We start from the raw sequence: 21,567 nt of genomic DNA on the forward strand, positions 1-21,567 counted from the left end.
TCTCCTTTCTCATCATCATTTTGGTTGTCCTTCTATGGACATTTTCCAGTTTGACATGACCTTTCTAAAATGTGGCAGCAAGAAAATGCAGTATTGTAGAGCAGAATATGGGCAGCCAGGTGGAACAGTGAATAGATCACTGGACTTGGAAATCAGAAAGGCATTTTAATCAATTCAGATCTGGCCTCAAACACTTAGTAGCTGTGTGACCCTGGGCAAGACACTTAACCCTGTTTGCCTCAGTTTCCTTATCTGTAAAATGTGCTGGAGAAGGAAATGGCAGACCACTCCAGTATCTTTGCCAAGAAAACCCCAAATGGGGTCACAAAGAGTCAGATACAACTGAAAAACTACTGAACATACAATTTGTTTTTACATGTAAGGTGGTGATAATCCTAAATAAATAAATGAATAAATAAACAAATAAATGAATTAATAAAAAACAAATGAATTAATTAATTAATAAAAAGAAAAGAAAAAACTACTGAACAAGAGAGAGGAATATAGAAGAACTATCACGTTCCTCCTTCTGGACAGTCTCTTTACTAATTCAGCCCAAGATCACATTAGATTTCTTTTTGGTTGTTGTGTTACACTGTTCACTTGCAGCCAATTAAAATTCTGAGTTCTCATCATAAGCTATTATCTATCCATATCTGTACTTATACTGTTGATACTATCATGCATTTTATCACAATATCATAGATTAAGAGCTGGAAGGGAACCAAGAAGTCATCAAGTCCAACCCTTTCATTTAACAGATAAAGAAACTGAAACCAGAAGAGGTTTGTCACGTGCCCAGGATCATCTGCCTAGCAAGCATCTGAGGTGGGATCTGAATGCAGGTCTTCCTGACTCCATGTCCAGTGATAGAAATGACATACAAAGGGAAATCTTAAAGATTTTTTTATGGATAGTGTGCCTAAATGGTGGACCAGGTATGCCAACACAGTGTGGATCAACATTAACCTTTCCCCTTCCCCTTCCCCTTCTCCTTAGAGGAATGGGCCAATGGTACTGCTACTCTCAGCACTTGCTAGTACGCCAGGCCCATAGTTTATGTAAGCCTATGACACTAGTATCTCTCTGAAGGATACGTCATTGACTTTTTCAAAGCTCAGTTTATCTGAATGAATAGAAATGACAAGTTCCTGACTTTATTACTATTAAAATTGGACTGTTTTTTAGACCATAGCGATAAGATGACATACAAATAGTAGCTTCTTAAATACTATATGAGTTACTGATAACTAGAATACTCCAGGGGGATTTTCTCTTTTTTTTTTTCTTTTTTTTTTTTGTGTGTGTGAGGCAGTTGGGGTTAAGTGACTTGCCCAGGGTCACACAGCTAGTAAGTGTGTAAAGTGTCTGAGGCCGGATTTGAACTCAGGTCCTCCTGAATCCAGGGCTAGTGCTCTATCCACTGCACCACCTGGGGATTTTCAATTAAGTAACAACAGAATCCAGTCACAGCAGTCTCCAAAGAAGATTAATTTATGTTGCTTCTTATTGGGAATAAATTGTCTATTACTAAGATTACAGATCTAAAATTGGAAATGCAATCTATAGAAAGTTTGTACTTAAAGAGGAACTGCTAAAAGAGGCTAAAATTGTAATTTGGCTTGAAGGAGCTGAATTCAGTGCTTTTCTCACTTCTCAACCACAGCGGTCTTTGAAAAATGTACAAAGGTGCTTCTAAAAGGGTAAGTAATAAAAGGGGCTTCACTTTGGGCAGCCCAGCTGGGAAGAAAGGGACTGAGATTGATTACTCGAGTCAATACCGTTGAGAGCAAAGTCAATTCCACACTTCAGATTAAAAAAGCATTGAAGAGTTGTCTTTTTTTAATGGCCTAAATAAATGGAATAGAAATCTTTGCCTTTAGATACATTTTGGATAGGGGAGACAAAAATGAATGTGCTGGAGACTTTAATTTGGTCCACTAAAATAGTACAAGTTGCACAGAAATATGTCCAATCAAATTAGACACCTGATCCCGGTGGCTCCTCAACTTGTTTGTCAGAAAACAATGCCAGTTTTATGGTTTGGGTTTACTGGAGGGATTAGTTAAAAAATTATTAAAGGAGAAAGTAAAGCCCACCTTTCACAGATGAGACAATTTTAGGACATTCATTTATAAAAATGGGAAAGGGAAAGTGCCAGAATTATTTTAGGTCTAACTCCCTTTAAAACTCACATAATGAAATATGGGGCTTTGTATAAAAATTTTAGAATCAGAGATGTGTCCTGTGAAATAGAACACTCATTTTATGATTACTATCATTAGATGCTAAAAAGGTATTTTATTGCACTGAACTGAATGTTTTAATTTCATCTACTTCACATTATGCCTTGACACTAAGTTTCATTATCTTTCTTAGTATTTTAAGTATGAGATTTTGATGAATAGTTTCATTTAAAAAAACTTTGACAAGGAAAGGGTTTTCTAATGTTATTTTTGCCATTGAGTTGGTCTATGATGGTGTGAAAAATACTTTCTGAATTAAGTATAAAGAAACTGTCAAAAGATAATTTAAGGTCATCTCTGTGTTATAAAGCCAAAAAAACAAAATTACATTCTCTATTTGGAAGTTCATCATGGTGGTACAGTGGATAGAGTGCTGGGCCTGGAATCAGGAAGAATTCAGTTCAAATCTGGTCTCAGACACTTACTAGCTATGTGACCCTGGGCAAATCACTTAACCTCAGTTTGCCTCAGTTTCCTTAACTGTAAAATGGGGATAATAATAGCACTTACTTTGCAAGATAATATTTGTAAAAATATTTGTAAATAATATGATACTTATAAAATGTGCTTAGCACAGTAAGTAAATTTTATATAAATGCTTATTCCCTTTCCTTCCCTTCTATTCTCCATGGCTCCATTGTACAAAAGGTAACATCATTTTTTCTTTCTTCAGAACAATTATTGCATGACTCTGAGATGTAGGAGCAGCATAGTACAGGACAAAGAATTAAGGTTCCAATGAGAGTTTGAATGTAGGTTCAAATCTCAGCTCTGATGCTTACTACTTGTATTGCCTTGGTCAAGTCACTTAACTTTCATGGACTTCATTGTTCTCACCTGAGAAATAGGAAGATTGTACTAAATAACCTCTGTGGCTCCTTTAATCTGCAAATCTATGATCCTGTGAGCTTATGTCCATATTTTTAAAGTTTAATGAATACTTATTAAGCCCCTTCTATGCTATGTATAGTGTTATATATGCTGATGCTGTAAAGATAAAAAAATGATACTGGGGGCAGTTAGGTGGCACGGTGGATAAAGCACAGGCCCTGGATTCAGGAGTACCTGAGTTCAAATCCGGCCTCAGACACTTGACACTTACTAGCTGTGTGACCCTGGGCAAGTCACTTAACCCCCATTGCCCCTCGCAAAAAAAAAAAAAATAATAATAATTATACTGGTTTCTACTCTACATAGGATGAATGACCTTTGTATACAAGTTATTAAAATATAAGTTAGAATATGCTATTAATAGGGGAGTGGTGTGAGAAATAAAAGGATTGGAAGTCAGAGGACCTGGGTTCAAATCCTGATTCAGCCACTTACTATCAGTATGACTTTGGGTAAATAATCCTCTATGGGCCACAGTTTTGTCATGTGTAATATGAGGTGATTTGAGCACATGTCCTCTAAAGACACAGCTTTAAATCTGTGATCAGGGGAAGCATCTGAACTTGGCCATAAAGGAAGTAAGAAATATGTTCTAGGTATGAGAGGGTAGGAGAGGACAAAACAATACACAGGGGTAGTCTAATTTGGTTGGAATAAAAATACATGAAGGGGAGAACTATGAAAAGGCTGATGTTACAGGGTTGATCAGTCAACAAGCATTTAAATGCATACTAAGTGCCAGTTACTGTGTTAATCAATTGAAATCCAGAGACAGGAAAATATACTCTAAGTCTCTGCTCCCAAGGAGCTCACACTCTATGGGGGAGACAAACATAAAAATCGCTATGTCTATACAAGTATATTATTGCTCATCTTTCTTTTTTTTTTAGTGAGGCAATTGGGGTTAAGTGACTTGCCCAGGGTCACACAGCTAGTAAGTGTTAAGTGTCTGAGGCCGAATTTGAACTCAGGTACTCCTGACTCCAGGGCTGGTGCTCTATCCATTGCGCCACCTAGCTGCCCCTCATCTTTCATTTTTAAAGAGGATCAATGACATCATGGGGTGATGTCTTGACTTGTGTGTGAATTGGATTTAAGTGAAGCAGAATTGAGAAAAGTTGTTAGCCTCACTCTCTCCTCCAGAGTCATTGAAGTCCAGTGGCAGGACAAAAGTCAAGATGACTAGTGATGGCCCAGGATGCAGTTGGATAACATTGGCATCTTTGATGTCTGACTCTGATTTCCTGACCATTAGAACAAATTATCCTCATTGACTCATTCCATCAGGAGAGGTCTTTACAAGACAACCTCAAAGGAAGGCCCCTTGCAGAAAGTGACATTTGAGCTAAGTTTGGAAGGAATCCAGGCCAGCCTAGAGGCAGAAGACGGAAAGCATTATAGGCACAGGAGACAGTCAGCAAAAATGCAGAGTCTGGAGATAGAGTATTTTATTAAAGGCCAGGACAGTGGGGCTGAAGTTCTTGAAGAAGAGTAAAGTATTAAGAAGACTGGAAATATACAAAGGGGTCAGGTATTGAAGGTCATCTAGTCCAAGCCCTAAATAGCCTCTGGATTTATAGAGCTGGATAATGAATATTAGGGATGGTTCAGGTGAGATTCATGTTTGTGATTGTGCTGTGAGATTTTAAATTATGTTTTCCAGAGGCCATTTAGGACTTGGACTACATGACCTTGCTATAATCTTTTAGCATTCCATCTTTCCCTATAATAATAATATTATTATTATTAATGTAATGTAATGTATGCAATGTATATAATCATTCTCAGTATTCCTGCCATTCCCTCCACCACCCCAGTTCTTTAACAGACCATCATCCCTACAGTGGTTATACCCTCCTTCCTTACGTATCTTGATGCCTTGGTAAACTAGTTTGAACTAGTTTACATTATTTTTCTAGTTAGATAATCTTCTACTCTATCTACTGATAGAGTAGGATAAGAATGAACCTGAAATATAAGATCTATGAAACAGGAGATGGAAAGATTACACATCAACATCTTAGGTGTCAGTGAACTTAACTGAACAGGAATGGGTGAATTTAATTCAGATAATCACTACATATACTATGGGGGGCAAGAATCCTTTAAAAGAAAAGGAGTAGCCCTCATAGTCAATAAAAGGATGAGAAAAGCAGTTCTGGGGCATATTCTCAAAAATGACAGAATGATATCTGTTTAAAAATGAGGCAAATTAAATTAAAACAACTCTGAGGTGCCACCTGACACCTATTATATTGGATAATATGACAAAAAAGGAAAATAATAAATGTTGGAGAAGCTATGGGAAAATTGGAACACTAATGCATTGTTGGTGGAGCTATGAACTGATCCAACCATTCTGGAGAGCAATTTGGAATTATGCCCAAAGGGCTATAAAGCTATGCATACCCTTTGACTCAGCAATACCACTTTTAGGTATTTTTCCCAAAGAGATCATAAAAAAGGGAAAAGGACCCACATGTACAAAAATATTTATAGCTGCTCTTTTTGTGGTGGCAAGGAATTCGAAATTAAAGGGTTGCCCATCAATTGGGGAATGGCTTAACAAGTTGTGGTATATGAATGTAATGGAATTCTATTGTGCCTTAAGAACTGATGAGCAGGAGGAGTTCAGAGAAACCTGGAAGGACTTGCATGAACTGATGATGAGTGAGATGAGCAGAACCAGAAGAACATTGTACACAGTTTCATCAACATTATGTGTTGATTAACTGTGATAGACTAGATTCTTCTCACCAATACAATGGTACAAGAAAGTTCCAAAGGACTCATGATGGAAAAGGATCTCCAAATCCAGAAGAAAAAAAAAGAACTATGGACTATGGATGCTGATTGAACCATACTATTTCTTTTGTTTTTGGTGCTGTTGATTTTCTTTTTTGAGGTTTTCCCTTTTTGCTTTGATTCTTCCCGTATAACATGAATAATGCAGAAATACGTACCTATATCATATTACCTGCTGGTTAGGGGAGGGGGGGTGAAGGGGAGGGAGGGAGAAAAATTTGAAATTGGAAATCTTATAAAAACAAATGTTAAAAACTATCTCTACATGTAACTGGAAAATAATAAAATACTTTTATTAAAAAAAAACCGAGGCAAATTGTACAACATCACAGTAATACAAGTCTATGCTCCAACCACTGATGCCAAAGAGGCCAAAGGTGATGAGTTCTATGAAGGCCTACAATATCCTCTAGAAATGACACCAAAAATAAGTTACATTTATCATAGGTGATTAGAATGCTAAAGTAGAAAATAAAAAGGTATTTGGAATAACAGGCAAGTTTGGCCTTGAAGTACAAAATGAAGCAGCATAGAGATTTAATAGAATTTGGTCAAGAAAACTTGCTGAATGTATCAAACACCCCTTTTCTATCATCAAAAAGGCTACTCTACACATGGAAATTACCAGGTGGTCAATATCAAAATCAGATTGATTATATACTTTGCAGCCAAAGGTAAGAAAACTCTATACTGTCAGTGAAAACAAGACCTGTGAAAACAAGCTCACTGTGTGGTTCAGATAATAAGTATCTTATTGAAAAATTCAAATTTAAATAGAAGAAAATAGGAAAAACCATCAGACCATAGAGGTATGGCCTAAAAAACATCCCTTATGAATATAAAGTGGAAATGATGAATAGATTTAAGCGATTAGATCTAGTAGATAGAGTGCCAGAAGAACAATGGACAGAGGTTCACATACAGAAGGAAGCAACAAAAACATTCCAAGGAAAAAGAAGAGCAAGAAAACAAAATAGTTGTCTGATGAGACTTTACAAATAGGTGAGAAAAGGAGGAAAGATAAAAGGAAAGAGATACTCAGGTGAATGCAGAATTCCAGAGAATAGCAAAGAGAGATAAGAAGGTTGTCTTAAATGAACAATGCAAAGAAATAGAAGAAAACAGTGGAATGGAAAAGACAAGAGATCTCTTGAAGAAAATTAGAGATATCGAGGAGATGTTTCATGCAAAAATGGGCAAGATAAAAGACAAAAATGGTAGGGACTTAACTGAAGCAGAAGAGATGAAGAAGATATGGCAAGAATATAGAGAAGAAAGATCTTAACATCATCAATCACCACTGTGGTGTGGTTACTGATCTAACACTGGACATCCTGGAGAATGAAGTCAAGTGGACCTCAGGATGTATTGCTAACAATAAGGCTAGAGGAGATGATGGAATCCAGCTAAACTATTTAAAACCCTAAAAGATGATTCCATTAAAGTGCTGCATTCAATATGCCAGAAAATTTGGAAAATGCAACAGTGGCCACTGGATTGAAAAAAATCAGTTTATATCCGAATCTTAAAGAAGAGCAATGCCAAAGAATGTTAAATTACTGAACAATTCCACTCATTTCATGTGCCAGAAAAGTTATGCTTAGCTTTATGGGCTTCACCCATATGTGAACCAAGAATTATCAGAAGAGCAGGATAGTTTTCAAAGAAGCAAAGGAACTAGAGACCAAATTGCCAACATTCACTGGATTATGGAGAAAGCAAAGCTTTTGCAGAAAAACTGCATCATTAGTTACACTACAGCCTTTGACAATGTGGATCACAAATGTGGCAAATATTCAAAGAGATGGGAGTATCAGATCAGCTTACTTGTCTCTTGAGGAACCTGTATGTGAGCCAAAAGACAACATTTAGAACCAAATATGGAACAAATTATTAGTTTAAGATTGGGAAAACGGTATGGCAAGGCTGCATTTTGTCACCTTATTTATTCAACTTATGTGCAGAGTACATCATGTGAATGCCAGGCTGGACAAATTGAAAGCCAGAATTAAGGTTGCCAGGAGAAATATCAACAATCTCAGATATGCAGATGATACTACTGTGATGGCAGAAAGTGAAGAAGAATTAAGAAGCCTCTTGATAAGAGTGAAAGAGGAGAGTATAAAAGCTAGGTTGAAGTTTAACATTAAAAAACAACAACAAAAAATCCCTAAGATCAGGACAATTGGTCATATCACTTCTAGGCAAATAAAGGAAGAAGAAATAAAAGCAGTGTCAGATTTTATATTCTTGGGCTCAAAGATCCCGGCAGATGAGTACTGCATCCATGAAATTAAAAGACATTTTCTCCTTAGAGGCAAATCTGGATCACATACTAAAAAGCAGAGACATCACCTTGCCAACAAAGATGTATATAGTGAAAGCAATGGCTTTTCCAGTAGCAGTGGCTATGAGAATTGGACTGTGAGGGAATCTGAGTGCCAAGGAACTGAAGCTTTCAAATTATATTGCTGGAGAAAAATTTTGAAAGTCTCTTGGACAGCAAGGACATCAAATCAATAAATACTTAAAATTAATTCAGACTATTCACCATAAGGTCAAATACTGTAGCTGAAGCTTAAATACTTTGACCACATAATGAGAAGACTGGACTTGTCAGTAAAGACCCTGATATTGAGTCATGGAAGCAACAAACATGAGCTTGGACAGATTTTGGGAGATAGTGGAGAAAAGAAGGTAGTGGCATGCTATGGCACATGGAATCGCAACTTAATGACTGAACAACAACATGAAAGGCAAGAATACAAGGATCTGCCATTCAGATGGTCTGAGGACTGAGGGATTCAACAGTAGAGGAGAGCTGATTATTCAGTCAAGACTAAATAGGATGGGGGCAGCTAGGTGGTACAGTGATAAAGCACTGGCCCTGGACTCAGGAGGACCTGAGTTCAAATCCATCCTCAGACACTTGACACTTACTAGCTGTGTGACCCTGGGCAAGTCACTTAACTCTCATTGCCCTGAAAAAAAGAAGACTAAATAGGAAAGGAAAAGAAGTTAGAATAGAAAAGGTGGTTTGAGAGAGAGAGAGGAATAGAAGATTAGGGTCAAGAACAGGGTTTAAGAAGAAAAAGCGGGAAAGATGAACAATTGTAAAGGTATAATAATATCTACCTCAGTGAGCAACCTACTAGTTAAACAAGTATGAATGATTTAAATGATGTAACTTTGCTAACATCTTTGAATCCTGGCTTTGACACTGCCTTGAACAAATCAATTTATTTCCATGGGTCTCATTTTCCTCTTCTATAAAATGAAAAAGTAGAACCTGATATTTTCTTTTTAAAAATTTTCTTTGGGGGGGGGGGGTGAGGCAATTGGGGTTAAGTGACTTGCCCAAGGTCACACAGCTAGTAAGTGTCAAGTGGCTGAGACCAGATTTGAATTCAGGTCCTCCTGAATCCAGGGCCAGTGCTTTATCCACTGCACCACCTAGCTGCCCCAAACCTGATATTTTCTAAGGTCATTTCTGGCTAGAATCCTAAGATCACATGAAATTAATGGACATTGAGAAGTTTTGTTATGTATAATATTATTGAATAATAATTTGTTTGGCAAGTAGTTATATTGGCATTTCTGTACCAAATTTCTAGACATGCTCTAATTGCTCAGTACTTTATCTGAGTAAACATCTTCACAAATATTAACACTAAAGAATTAATTAACATTTTGTAACAATAACTTAATATTGAAAACTTTAAAACTATTTGATGTTCATGAGTTGATAAATCTCCTTTTTATTTTTTGTAGGTTGAAACCTAAGATTTCTTTGACCTTTGCATGACCTGTTTCATTATGCTTTGCAAAAAAAAAAAAAAAGAAAAGAAAAAAGGAAGAAAGAATATATTAGACATAGTAACAAAGGCTTTGCTTGGTGATTCATGCACTGGAATTTTAATGTTATACTTTTCCTACAAATATGCTTTTAATAAGGCAGTAAACTGTATTTAGCTAAAGACGAAAATAATTGATCCATTTCAAGCCATTAAAGCAGTTTTTTTTACCTTACTCCCATCCAATTTTTTCATTTTCATAGAAAGTACAGAGCTAATAGCAGATGAATTTCAATTAGTTTCAATTATAGTCATAAAATGTTACAGTGTATTCGGCTGCTAGATTTTATCAGAAAAAAACCGAGGAGAACTTAATAGTATATGTTGTATATTGTTTTTGGAAATATTTAAGATAGCCACTTGGTCTGTCTTCAATACACAGTGCAGCCATTCTAATAGTTTAATCCCTTCCTCTCCCTTCCAGCTCTCCTCTCTATGTTTATTTCCCCCACTAGAATGTAAGTTCCTTGATGGTGGGGACTCTCTTTTTTGTTTATATTTTTATGCTGAGTGCTTAATACAGTGCCTGGCACACAGTGAGCACTTCATAAATGTTTTATTCATCTATCTATCATATAGATATCTCTACTGTATCCTTCAATCATCTGTATCTCTCTACCATCTATCTTTCCATCTATAATCTCTCTCTTTATCATCTATCTCTATTACCTACATATCATCAATCTTTATAATCTATCATCTATCAATCTCTATATCTATGATCTCTATTATCTACCTATCATCTGCTATCTATGTAGCTAATGTACATTGACCTCAACATTACACCTTTGGAAATGATTTCATTCCTATATGTTAATTCTACCACAAAGCAACAATTGATTTTTTGAAATAAGCTATAGAGCAGATTAAGGGGGTAGATATTGTGAGTGTCTTTATTTGTTCATAGGATAGGGATTGGGATTCGTCCTGATATAACATTGGCATTGGGGATTCCTGGCATATGACATTTATATATATTTTTAACTGGTAGAAAATTGAGAGGCTGGGAGTAGATTGGCAGTTTCAATCATACCTTTGAAGATACTTAGAGGATATGGGAGTGCTTGGACAGAAGTAGATAAATTCAGCCAGGAGATAAAGGTCTGGAAATTGCTGATTTAAAAAAAATCAATGTATTTAGAAAAGGATAGAATGGTATTGAGGAAGAAAAAAATGAACAATAATGAAAAATGTCCACTCAAAAGAAAGCATTTCTCAGGTGTTATTAAACTGCCTTGAGGAGAAAGCTGGGATTGAGAGGTAGAGCAATAGTAATGTAGTAGCTCTTAAGGCTCCAACTTTATTTCTAACCTCTTGACCATAGAAAGATGCAGTTGTTATGTTGCTTTTTGTTTTTAAGACACTCTGCTGATACTAGATAGGTGGTCAAAAAAAGCTTTGACCAGTCTTTTTTAATACTTTAATCAGATTTGAATGCAGTTCTTATTAATGGCTTGGAAGTAGAGCCAGAAGTACTCATAGAAAGAAAAAAATTTATTTTTATAAACATTTTTATTTAAAAGTTTGAGTTCCACATTCCATCTCTCCTCCTCTCACTCCCCTCCTCCTTCCCTGAAGTGATAAACAATCAGATAGAGGTTGTACACATGAAATTATGTAAAACATTATCATATTAGTCATTTTGTATAAGAAAACTTGAATAAAAAATGAAAGAAATTGAAAATAGCATGCTTTGGTCTGTGTTCAATCAACATCAGATCTTTCTTTGGAGGTGGCTACTATACTTCATCATTAGTCCTTTGGGATTGTCTTGGATCATTGTATTGCTGAGAATAGCTAAACCATTCATAGTTCTTTGTCAAACAATATTGTCACTGTGCGCAACGTTTCCCTGATTCTGCTTACTTCTCACTGTACATCAGTTCATATAAGTCTTTCCAGGCCTTTCTGAAATCTTCCTACTTGTCATTTCTTATAGCACAATAATATTCTATTACAATCATATACCACAGCTCAAGAAAATTATTTTTTTAAAAAAACTGCAGCTAAAGGGACTGCTCGAATAGAACAGATGTGCCCAACAAATATTACTTTTGAATTTCTACTGCCACTGCCCTAAGCTAGACTCTAATTTTCCCCATAACTATGTCATTCTAATAATACTACTTGTTTCCAGTCTCTCTAATCAATTCATCCTGCATACCACTGTAAGGTTAATCTTCCCAAAACTCTCCTTTGCTCATATTGTTCCTTACTCAAACACCTTCAATAGCTATCTACTATTTCTGAAATAAAGGTCTCACTTTTCAGTATGGAAGTCATACATGGCAACTTCTCAATACCAATTCAATCACATCCTTAACTGCCCCCTTTTCAGGAATATGATGCCCTAGCCAAATTGGTGTGCTTATTGTGCTTCACTATGCTACCTTCATTATTCCCCTCTATGTTTTGCTCCCATTATTTTTCCTACCTGGAGACTACCATTTCCCTTCACCTTTCACCTCTGTCTATGCTAAATCCTAGCAAGCTTAAGCTAGTTTCTTCTACTTCCTCTAGGAAGCCTTACCAAAACCCCAAATCCATAGTGAACTCTTCCTCCCATGACTTTCTGTAACACTTATGGTCCATAACATTCATTTGACAATTATCGAGAGAGAGAGAGAGAGAGAGAGAGAGAGAGAGAGAGAGAGAGAGAGAGAGAGAGAGAGAGAGAAGGAGGGATGGATGGATGGATGGACAGACAATATGTCAGTTACCTATGAGAATAGCCATATATCTTTTGGCAATCCAGGACTGTGGCACAGTGCCTTGAATATAGTAAGCACTCTACAAATGATTACTAAGGAGAGGAATCTTATGAGAGGTTGTGTACTACAAAGGAAAGAAGCATTTTAAAATAATACTGTTTGTTTCATTTCTGGAATTTTCCTTGTTTTCAATTTCATTGGTAATTGGAATTTCAGGTAAAATTATTTATAGATGACAAGATTAGTGTACTAAGCAAGCTATGAAAGATATAGTCCCTGTGCAATGTACCAAATCATATTATCTCAATAGCATATAACACTTAGAGATCTCTAAAAGCTATAGAGCTACAGGAACGATGCAGCACTCACTATCTTCTTTTCAATACTGATGTAGAAGGATAATTTATAATCCAAGAACCAAAAGGATAGACAGAAGCTTGACAGTAATATTCTGACAGACTAGAGCAAACCCCAGAAACAATAAAAGTGAGCTAGCTGGTCTAGGATGAATGTGAGAGCTAGAGAGCACTCTTTCTCATACTTATCTTCTGCCTTATACATTCCCTGACATTCCAAGGCAGTGGCAGAGAGTACAAGGGTTCAGGGGACCAAGTAAGAACTCAGAATGGAGGTCTTGTATCCAGTTCATTGCAAGATTCCCTTTTGCTTTGCTTTTCTTCAAGAGAAACAATCTATGTACAAGGTGGGCCAAAAGTCACAATTAAAGGGAAAAAAGATAGAGGATGATAAGATGATAACTTGAAGGAATAGTAGAGACAAGAGAAGGCTCTTGGTTTTTTTAAAGGGAGATGTGGGTATGTCTGTAGATATTAGGGAACAAGTGGATAAGGAGAGAATGGAGATGAAAGAAAAGGAAGGAATGATGGGGGGAATCAAAGGATCACAGATTTCAAGTGAGGGGTACTTTAGAGACCACCTAGTCCAACCTCTTTATTTTACAGATGAGGAAATTGAGTCCCAGAGAAGTTAGGTGATTTGCTCAGTCACACAGGCAGTAAATGACAGAGGAAGGATTTCTTTGATTAGAATCAGAATTCATGGCAGAGTAGACAGAGTGCTGCACTTGGAGTCAGAGAGACTAGAGTTTTAATCTTACCTTTAAGCTTCCTTAAAGTTTCTCCGCCTCCTTAAATTCCATGGCCTCAACCTTAATTCCATCTTAGCCAAACCTAGGAATATTAGATCACACACTAGATCTTCCATTCCCCCATTGAATTGTTTCACTTCCCTAACTAGAAACTGCCAGTCTATTTGACAAGCATATAGAACTGTGCATGGATTAACAACCCCCCCACACACACACACACATTTATTAAGTTCTTACTCTGTATTATGGACTTTGCATAGCACTGGGAACACAGATAGAAAAAACAAGACATACCCTGCTCTCAATGGATTCAAACTCTAATTGGGAGAGACAACACAAATAACAAAGATCAATTGCAAGGCAGGTAGAGGGGTCCAAAAGTCTTGTAGTATTGTGGCAGGGATGATGCAGTGGTCCTTAGGATACAACATTAGATCATATGACAATTCTGGGAATCTGCTGGGCATAGAGACAGGACAGATGGTAAGGCCTAGTGGTCCTCCATCTTAATGTAAGGAATAAAGGCAGTAACTTGCCCACCCTATTTAAACCATGTGAATAGTCAAACCTAGCTGAGTTCTAGGTACATTCAACAGAAAGACAAAGAAAGAAAACAGAAGCCCCAGAACTGATGAGTCTTTCTGCCACCTGGCTGTCTCTCTCATGCATTCATAAAAATATATTCTTAAATATTTGACTATATAAGTGTATTTTCATAAATAAATTTGCATATATAAATAGATTCGCAAATATGTATAGTATACACACACATATATATGTATGTATGTATATGTATATAAAACTATAGAGACACAGAGAGGTGGTGAGTCTTCCTGCCACCTGGTTATCCCTATTATGTATTAATAAATACATATATATGTATATATATGTGTGTGTATATATATATATATATATATATACACACCTATATGTCAAAGGAAAGAAAGGGGGAGAGAGAAGTAACTTAACTTTACTAGGCATCAGTTTCCTCATTTGTAAAATGAGATCATTGGACCCAATGCCTTCAAGGTTCCTTCTAACTCTGAAAATTCCAAGATCAGACATAAGTTGGACATTCTATCTATATCTATATCTGTGTATATGTGTGTATATGTGCATATGTGGAGAGAGATAAGAGCCACTGACTTTTATACCTTCAGAGAAATTGTGCTTTATAACAATTAGACAATCATATAGAACATTCTTGGGTTTGACTTTGATAAAATTTGATAATTATTTGCCCCTATACTCTTTGTTTACAGCATTCATCCAAAGATTTGTATACTTGTAGGCCACAGGACAAGGATTAAGGATGACTAAAGTGTTATGGAAAACTCAAAATTGAAAATTCAAATAAAAATATGGCACCTAAATTTCCACTTATTGTTGATTCCTTTTAAATTCTCATCAAAGAAAGATGGTTGTGCTTCTTTTAATATTATGCTTCTCTCTTCCCATTGTTCACTACTTTTTTGGGGGGCAATGAGGGTTAAGTGACTTGCCCAAGGTTACACAGCTAGTAAGTGTCAAGTGTCTGAGGCTGGATTTGAACTCAGGTCCTCCTGACTCCAGGGCTGGTGCCTTATCCACTGCCCCCTAGCTGCCTCCCCTCCCCCATTTTCTAGATACTATTTGATTCTTAGACCATGTAGACAAAAAGTATAACTAACTGAATTCTCATTGGCATTTTTATTTAGCCAAATTTCAATGAAATATCAGGTAATAGAGAACAATTGGTTGAAAACACCTTTGAATGATGGATACATTTGTATATATTTTTATGCATCCATTTTAGCACAAAAAGTGATATGCAACTTGAATATGTACACATGTGTGAAGAACTCTATAGATAATGCTAAAGGATAGGACAATGAATTTTGAATAGGGGGGAAAAAACTCTCCTAATTCAGACCTCCGGTTTTTTTCTAGCTCTTTTCAGCTTTACAAAAGGAGGCATATTTTTCATATAATTGCTAAACATGTTTGCTTATTAAATTATTCTTTAATTAGTTAATGATTTTAGCCAAGCTTTGCTCTTAGGATATTCATTTTGTGGCATATAATAATTATAGATAATTAAACTATCTCAAGCCTTTTTTTTCCCCCAGTAAACATTCTGGGTGTCCAAAAATGACAACAAGTTGTAAATTAATCTGGAAAACAAAGCATGACAGATGAAAGATTTGGTTGGAATTAATTAGGCAGTAATTATATGCTGAACTAGATGAAGAATGAGACTCATTATGGAAATAAAACACTGCTCTGAAAATTTTTATAGTTACGAAAATCCTTACCTTCTGAAGGAATAAAGTTCTCATTTATCCATTTCAATGCTCTTAAGCAGTCCTCCTCATCATTGAGAGTGAAAAGATTCGATGGGATTTTTCCAGTGTATCTTTGCGTGCTGTCCTTCACAATCTCTCTGTTAGTCAATAGTTTAGTGATGTCAGCTCCTGTGGGACATGGGACCTGAGGCAAATATATCAAGAAAAACAATATGCTGGATGGTGACATAGCCCTTCTAATGCAAAAGGGACAGGACGAATGGCTGGGATATGTATATTCCTCCCAGAGTGCCCTTAATAACCCTCCGCAGAAAAGGTAACTGGTGATAGACTAAAAAGAGGGGGCAGGCCGTAGCTCAGGAAAATTCAATTCAACCAACCTTTAGCACCTACTATCTATAAAACTCTATGAAACTTTGCAAGGTGCAGTATTTTGGCTTGGGATGGGGGTAGGAGGGAATAAACATTTATATAGCACCTAAATATTTGCTGAACTCTGTGCTAAATGCTTTACAAATGTTTCATTCGATCCTCACAACCACCCTGCAGGAAGGGAGGTGTCATTGTTATTTACCATTTTATTTTATAGCTGAGGAAATTGAGATTGAGTGACTTGCTTAGGGTCATAGAGCTACTAAATTCATGAGGACAGATTTGAACTCAGGTCTTCCTGATACCAGGTCCAACAACCTAGCTACTGCACCACATAGCTGCTTCTCTAGCTTGACAGCCAGAGCTGGTCCTTTCCCTAAGCAGCTGCCTGCGTGATATAATTTGGAAGGAATGAGAAAGGCTTCCTGTCTCCCCCACTGACCTCCTTGGCTTCTGAAGTCCTAACCACTGCTATCATTCCCACACCATTTCCTAAAGGCTCCCATTAAAATGCAATTATGTTACCTGGGAAGCCTAATATATCTAACAGATTAACAGCCATCAACACACCAGCACCAATTAGTTTATTAACAGAGCAGAGCCCAAAGAGGATGGGACACAGTGAAGGCAAGTTTGAATGAGGGAACAGACGTGACTCCCTGGGACATAAGGGCTGGGAGTTACAAAGGGATGGGGTGGAGGTGGGTAGAGGAGGAAAGCACTGAAGATCCACAGTTTTGTCTTTGTTGTCATCAGAAGCTGCCAGGGAGAAATTCTCAGTCCTTTGCAGATGTGCTCACCGCCTCGGCAGCTGAATGTGGCAGTCTTGGTTGCTTACACCATGGTATTAAAATCAGTTTCCTTTTTCTTAAATATTCGTTCCTCTGTTTTCCCCATGGGCAGCTTTGAGTGGATGGAAATGGAGCTCTTGGAACCAGAGCATGGCTTGTGGTATTTAAGATGGTAACCTTCTGTCTGCCATGTCAAAGTATATTAGGTGTTAGTCCTCGTTTGAGTCCCCTATTTGTCAAGACAAGTGGGGCAATCTTGGCCAGAGGGAACACATACTTTCACATATACGACAACCCTCAGGACACTGGATTAGAGAATGAAAAGACCGTGTCTAAAAATAAAAGATCTTTTGAAATTAGGTAAAGAAATAATTCCAGTATCTGGGTTTGTTGACTACTGTTTGAAAAAGGAAACTATAACATCAACACGAACTAGCTTTCTAGCTTTAGCACCCTCATACTAGTTTTCAATTGAATAGTGTTTAGGGGTATTTATTTCTTGTAATGCAGGATTAGCTTGACTTTCTTTTTTGATCTCAAGAACATAATGATGCTTTGTCCTAGTTCCCACAGGGCACAGGAGGCTCCTGTGCACCCCTTTTGGAATTTCTGCAGCAGCTGAACTTGGGATTGTTGCCTGCACTTGAGGAAGCAACAACGGACAGTCACTCTTACACAGAAAACACAGAAAAAAGCCTTAAAGATGTAGAGCGGCAAACAAGTGAACCCAGGAGAATAATGAGAAACACATTTGCCAACTTTTCTCTGTCTTGTAAACTTTAGGGGTTATAGAACCCTGTGCTTTAGCTAAGTATAGAGGAAAAGGCACTCATTCCTCTTGCCTATGGGACAATTAAAATATGCCTTAATTATTATAAACCAGCTAAGGAAGGGAAATGTTGCTCAATGTGCTGTTCACAAAATTCCTTAAAAAGAACTTTTGGCATATAACTTTTGTGCAACTACAATTCAATGAATTAGAACAACAGTCTTAAATTTTTCTTTAAATCAATAAAAAAAGGATTTTTTAAATGTAAAATTAAATTATTGTTTCAAATGGGTTTGAATCCAAGATACAACCTATCCCTCTGGGATTTTTTTTTTGCATTACTAAAATATCAATACCTTCTATTTATGAAAATGCCTATTTTCTGAGCATTATCAAAAAATATGTTTTTAAAAGGTTCAATTAGAGATAAGATTTTCTTTCTTACAAAATGAACCTATATTTCTCATGAGAGTCTTAATATGTATTACAAAAGTAGCCAACCAGTTGCTTTTATTAACATGGAACATGTGCACAATAGTGAACAGAAGTCATTGGAATTTTGAAATCTTAATGGAACTATCATGAAGAATAGAAGAGAGGTTGGTAGCATGGAAGAAAATGGAATTTTAGTCACATCAAACCACTTTAGTAAGTCATGTTTTAATGAACCAGAAAAAAAGTCCTTCACAGAAAATTATTATAATGAAGAACGAATTGACAGCTTTTCAAACAGTGGGTGTAGTACAGATATAAAAAGTCAGAAGGAAATGAACAAAGTGTAAATTGAAAATGAGTTTACTATAGTTATAAAAGAATAATAATCTCCCCCACAATCTATACAATTCCTCTATGGTCTAACACTCATGGAGTTCTTTTTTGGCCATTGCTATAGTATGAAGAAGTAGAGAAAACTTCACTGAATGCCAAGTTTTTCATGCCTGTAGGATGGCATTTCCCACATTATTAAGGCAGGCAGACAAATTTGGCGCTAAGAGTTGAAAGAATGAGGCCAAAGTAAACTGTCCAGAAAGAGCTTTATAGAACTCAAGTAATGCACAAAGGTCCCTATGTGGTGAACTGGCTATGGCAGCATACAAATAGAAATAGTAATCATTATAGTAATGTTAAGAGTATGGGTGTTTTGTAATTATGAAACTCAAGCCATACTATCTGCCCCAATTAGAGTGTTTTCTGGCACCAAGAGGACATTTCTTGCCAAAATTGTTAATTAGCTAATCAAAATGGCACCATCTTTGTTTGGGACTTCTATTCAACTTGATTCAGTTTAACAGGCATATATAAGTATCAGTTGTGTGTGGGTGTTATGATAAGAATTGGAGATTCAAGGAAATAGCTTTTGTCTTCAAGGAACTTCCATTCTACTGGGGATTGGGGAGAGGGAGATACAACATGTATACAGATCAAATAAATACAAAACATAATACAAAGTTATATGGAATGGTTTAAATGGGGAGACAGTATTAAAAATTGTGGGATCCAGAAAAACCTTGTATAGGAGATATCCTAGAATTTTAAAGGAAGATAAAGATTCTAAAAGGTGGCGGTGAAGACAAGGTGTAGTCAGGCAGGATGTGATGGTGCATGCTTGAAATTCCTGCTACCAAGCAGGCTAAGGCTTGAAGATTGCTTAAACTCATGAGTTCTGAGATATAGTGAGCTAAGGTCGAGTGTGTTCACCCTAAGTTCTTTACAACATGGTGCGTGCAACTAGGCTTCCCAGTTTGGGATTGGAGTAGGTCAAAGCTCCTATGTTGACTAGTAGTAGGGGTGGAGACTGTGAATAGCTGCTGTACTTCCAACCTGGTCAAGATAGAGAAGCCCAGTGTGGGGGAAAAAAAAAGCCAGAGTGCACTCCAGGTGTAGGGGACTACCTATGTAAAGGAATGGGAGTAGGAAATAGAATGTTATATGCAGGGAACAGCAGGTCAGTTTGACTAGAATAGAGGGTAATGTGAAACAAGACTGGAAAGGTAACTGGGAATCCAATTGTGAAGGGTTTTAAATGCCATGCTGAAGACTGTTTTTTAGCCTAGAAGCAATAAGGAACTATTAAAAAGTTTTGATTATGGGAATGATATTATAGTAGTAGGCTTTTTTAGCCCCCTGATAATTCATCTTATAAATTGTAGGATATAGGATCAAGATGTAAGATATTATAAATTGTAGGATATAGGATCAAGATGTAAGATATTGTCAATGTATGAAGTACTATACAAAAATGAATATTAATCTGTTCACTATGGCAGTTTGAAGTTTGGTAACCAGTTCACAGTAATAAGTCATTTATTTAGGCTACAAACAGACTGATGCTGTCATTTGTTCATTCCTTCATTCTGTTTGTTTGGTATTTACTAAACTAGCATACCTTAGAAATAAGGTCCTTGTTCAAAATTCCAAAGAGCTGCTGGGCATGGTGAAACATGCCTATAATCCCAGTGACTATGAGCTGTTAGTTTTCTTGAGTTCAGGAATTTTGAGCTGCTGTGGGCTAAAGTAACCTAGTGTCCCTCCTGTTTGGTAACAGTATGGTGAGTGCCTGGGATCTATAATGGTATTGATAATGACTAAGAATACAGAGGGGTTGGCCTCTTATCCCCTTAGTTCTAGAAATATGCAAATAATGAGGTCATAGACCCCAGGCTTAAAGCCTATTGAAACAGGGAATTACTATAAAACTTAAATTTAAGCCTGGTCTCTGATCCCCTGTGACATAGATAGTAGAAGCAATGAATAAGGATCCTGCACCCAAATGAGAAGGTCAAACCTCCTCTGAATATAAAGAGAGGCTAAGAACTTTTTTTGACTATTGTTCTCTTTATAGTCCTTTATCCCATGTGTTGACACTGTAGGATCATCCTCCAGAACACTCATAGTATGTGTGTATATATATATATATATATATATATATATATATATATATATATATATATATATATATATATATATATATATATATATATATATATATATATATATATATCCTTAATTAGTAGCATGGGGCAATCAGCAGTTGTATTTTATACTCTATGATGCTAAGGATCAGCCACATTTTGGCTTTCAAATACATAAGTTTTACATAAATATTGTTTTTCATCTTTCAGATTCCATCTAATGAAATTACCCATTTAAGAAGCATTTGCTGCTAAATGATAAGGAAAACAGATAAGAGAACCTGATATCTTCCCCAAATTTCCTAATGCACTAGGATAGATCTGTACTTTAGGGTACTAATTTGGCAGCTATATGGAAGATGAATTGGAGTGTAGAAAGACTAGAAATAGGAATAACAACTAGGAAGCTACTGCAATAATACATGAATAATGTCATGAAGACTTAAAATAAGGTAGAAATTGTACAAACAGAGATGAAGTGATGGATATGAGATGAATTGTCGAGGAAGAATCAATAAGGCTTGTCAACTGGGATGAGTAAAAGGGAAGAGTCACAGGTGATTCTAGGAATAGGGAAATTCAGAGAGAAGGATTTGAAATTATACAAAGCATGAATAAGCTCTCAATTACTGGAGTAGATTGTTCAAGATAGATAAGATGCATTATTAGCACAGTACAAAAGGTAGTGCAGCTGAGCAGTGAGGGAAAGAAAGGTGCAACTAGAATCAGCAATCCTGGAGTACACTAGCCTCTTTCCCATGGTGGGCTTGGCTGCAATAAGAGTAAGGAAACATGTGTTTATTAGGTGCTTACTATATGCCAG

General features: G+C 36.6%; 1 protein-coding gene across 1 annotated transcript in view; it reads right to left on the bottom strand.

Annotated features, from left to right (window-relative positions):
- The window catches only part of CFAP61 (cilia and flagella associated protein 61), a 354,788-nt gene that overhangs the window by 98,105 nt on the left and 235,116 nt on the right, over window positions 1-21,567 (bottom strand). The window contains exon 21 of the mRNA XM_043987819.1: window positions 15,910-16,084. Coding sequence (XP_043843754.1) covers window positions 15,910-16,084 — 175 coding nt within the window. The remainder of the gene's footprint in view (window positions 1-15,909; window positions 16,085-21,567) is intronic.

This window comes from Dromiciops gliroides, chromosome 2 (assembly GCF_019393635.1).
Source record: "Dromiciops gliroides isolate mDroGli1 chromosome 2, mDroGli1.pri, whole genome shotgun sequence".
Lineage (NCBI taxonomy): Eukaryota > Metazoa > Chordata > Mammalia > Microbiotheria > Microbiotheriidae > Dromiciops > Dromiciops gliroides.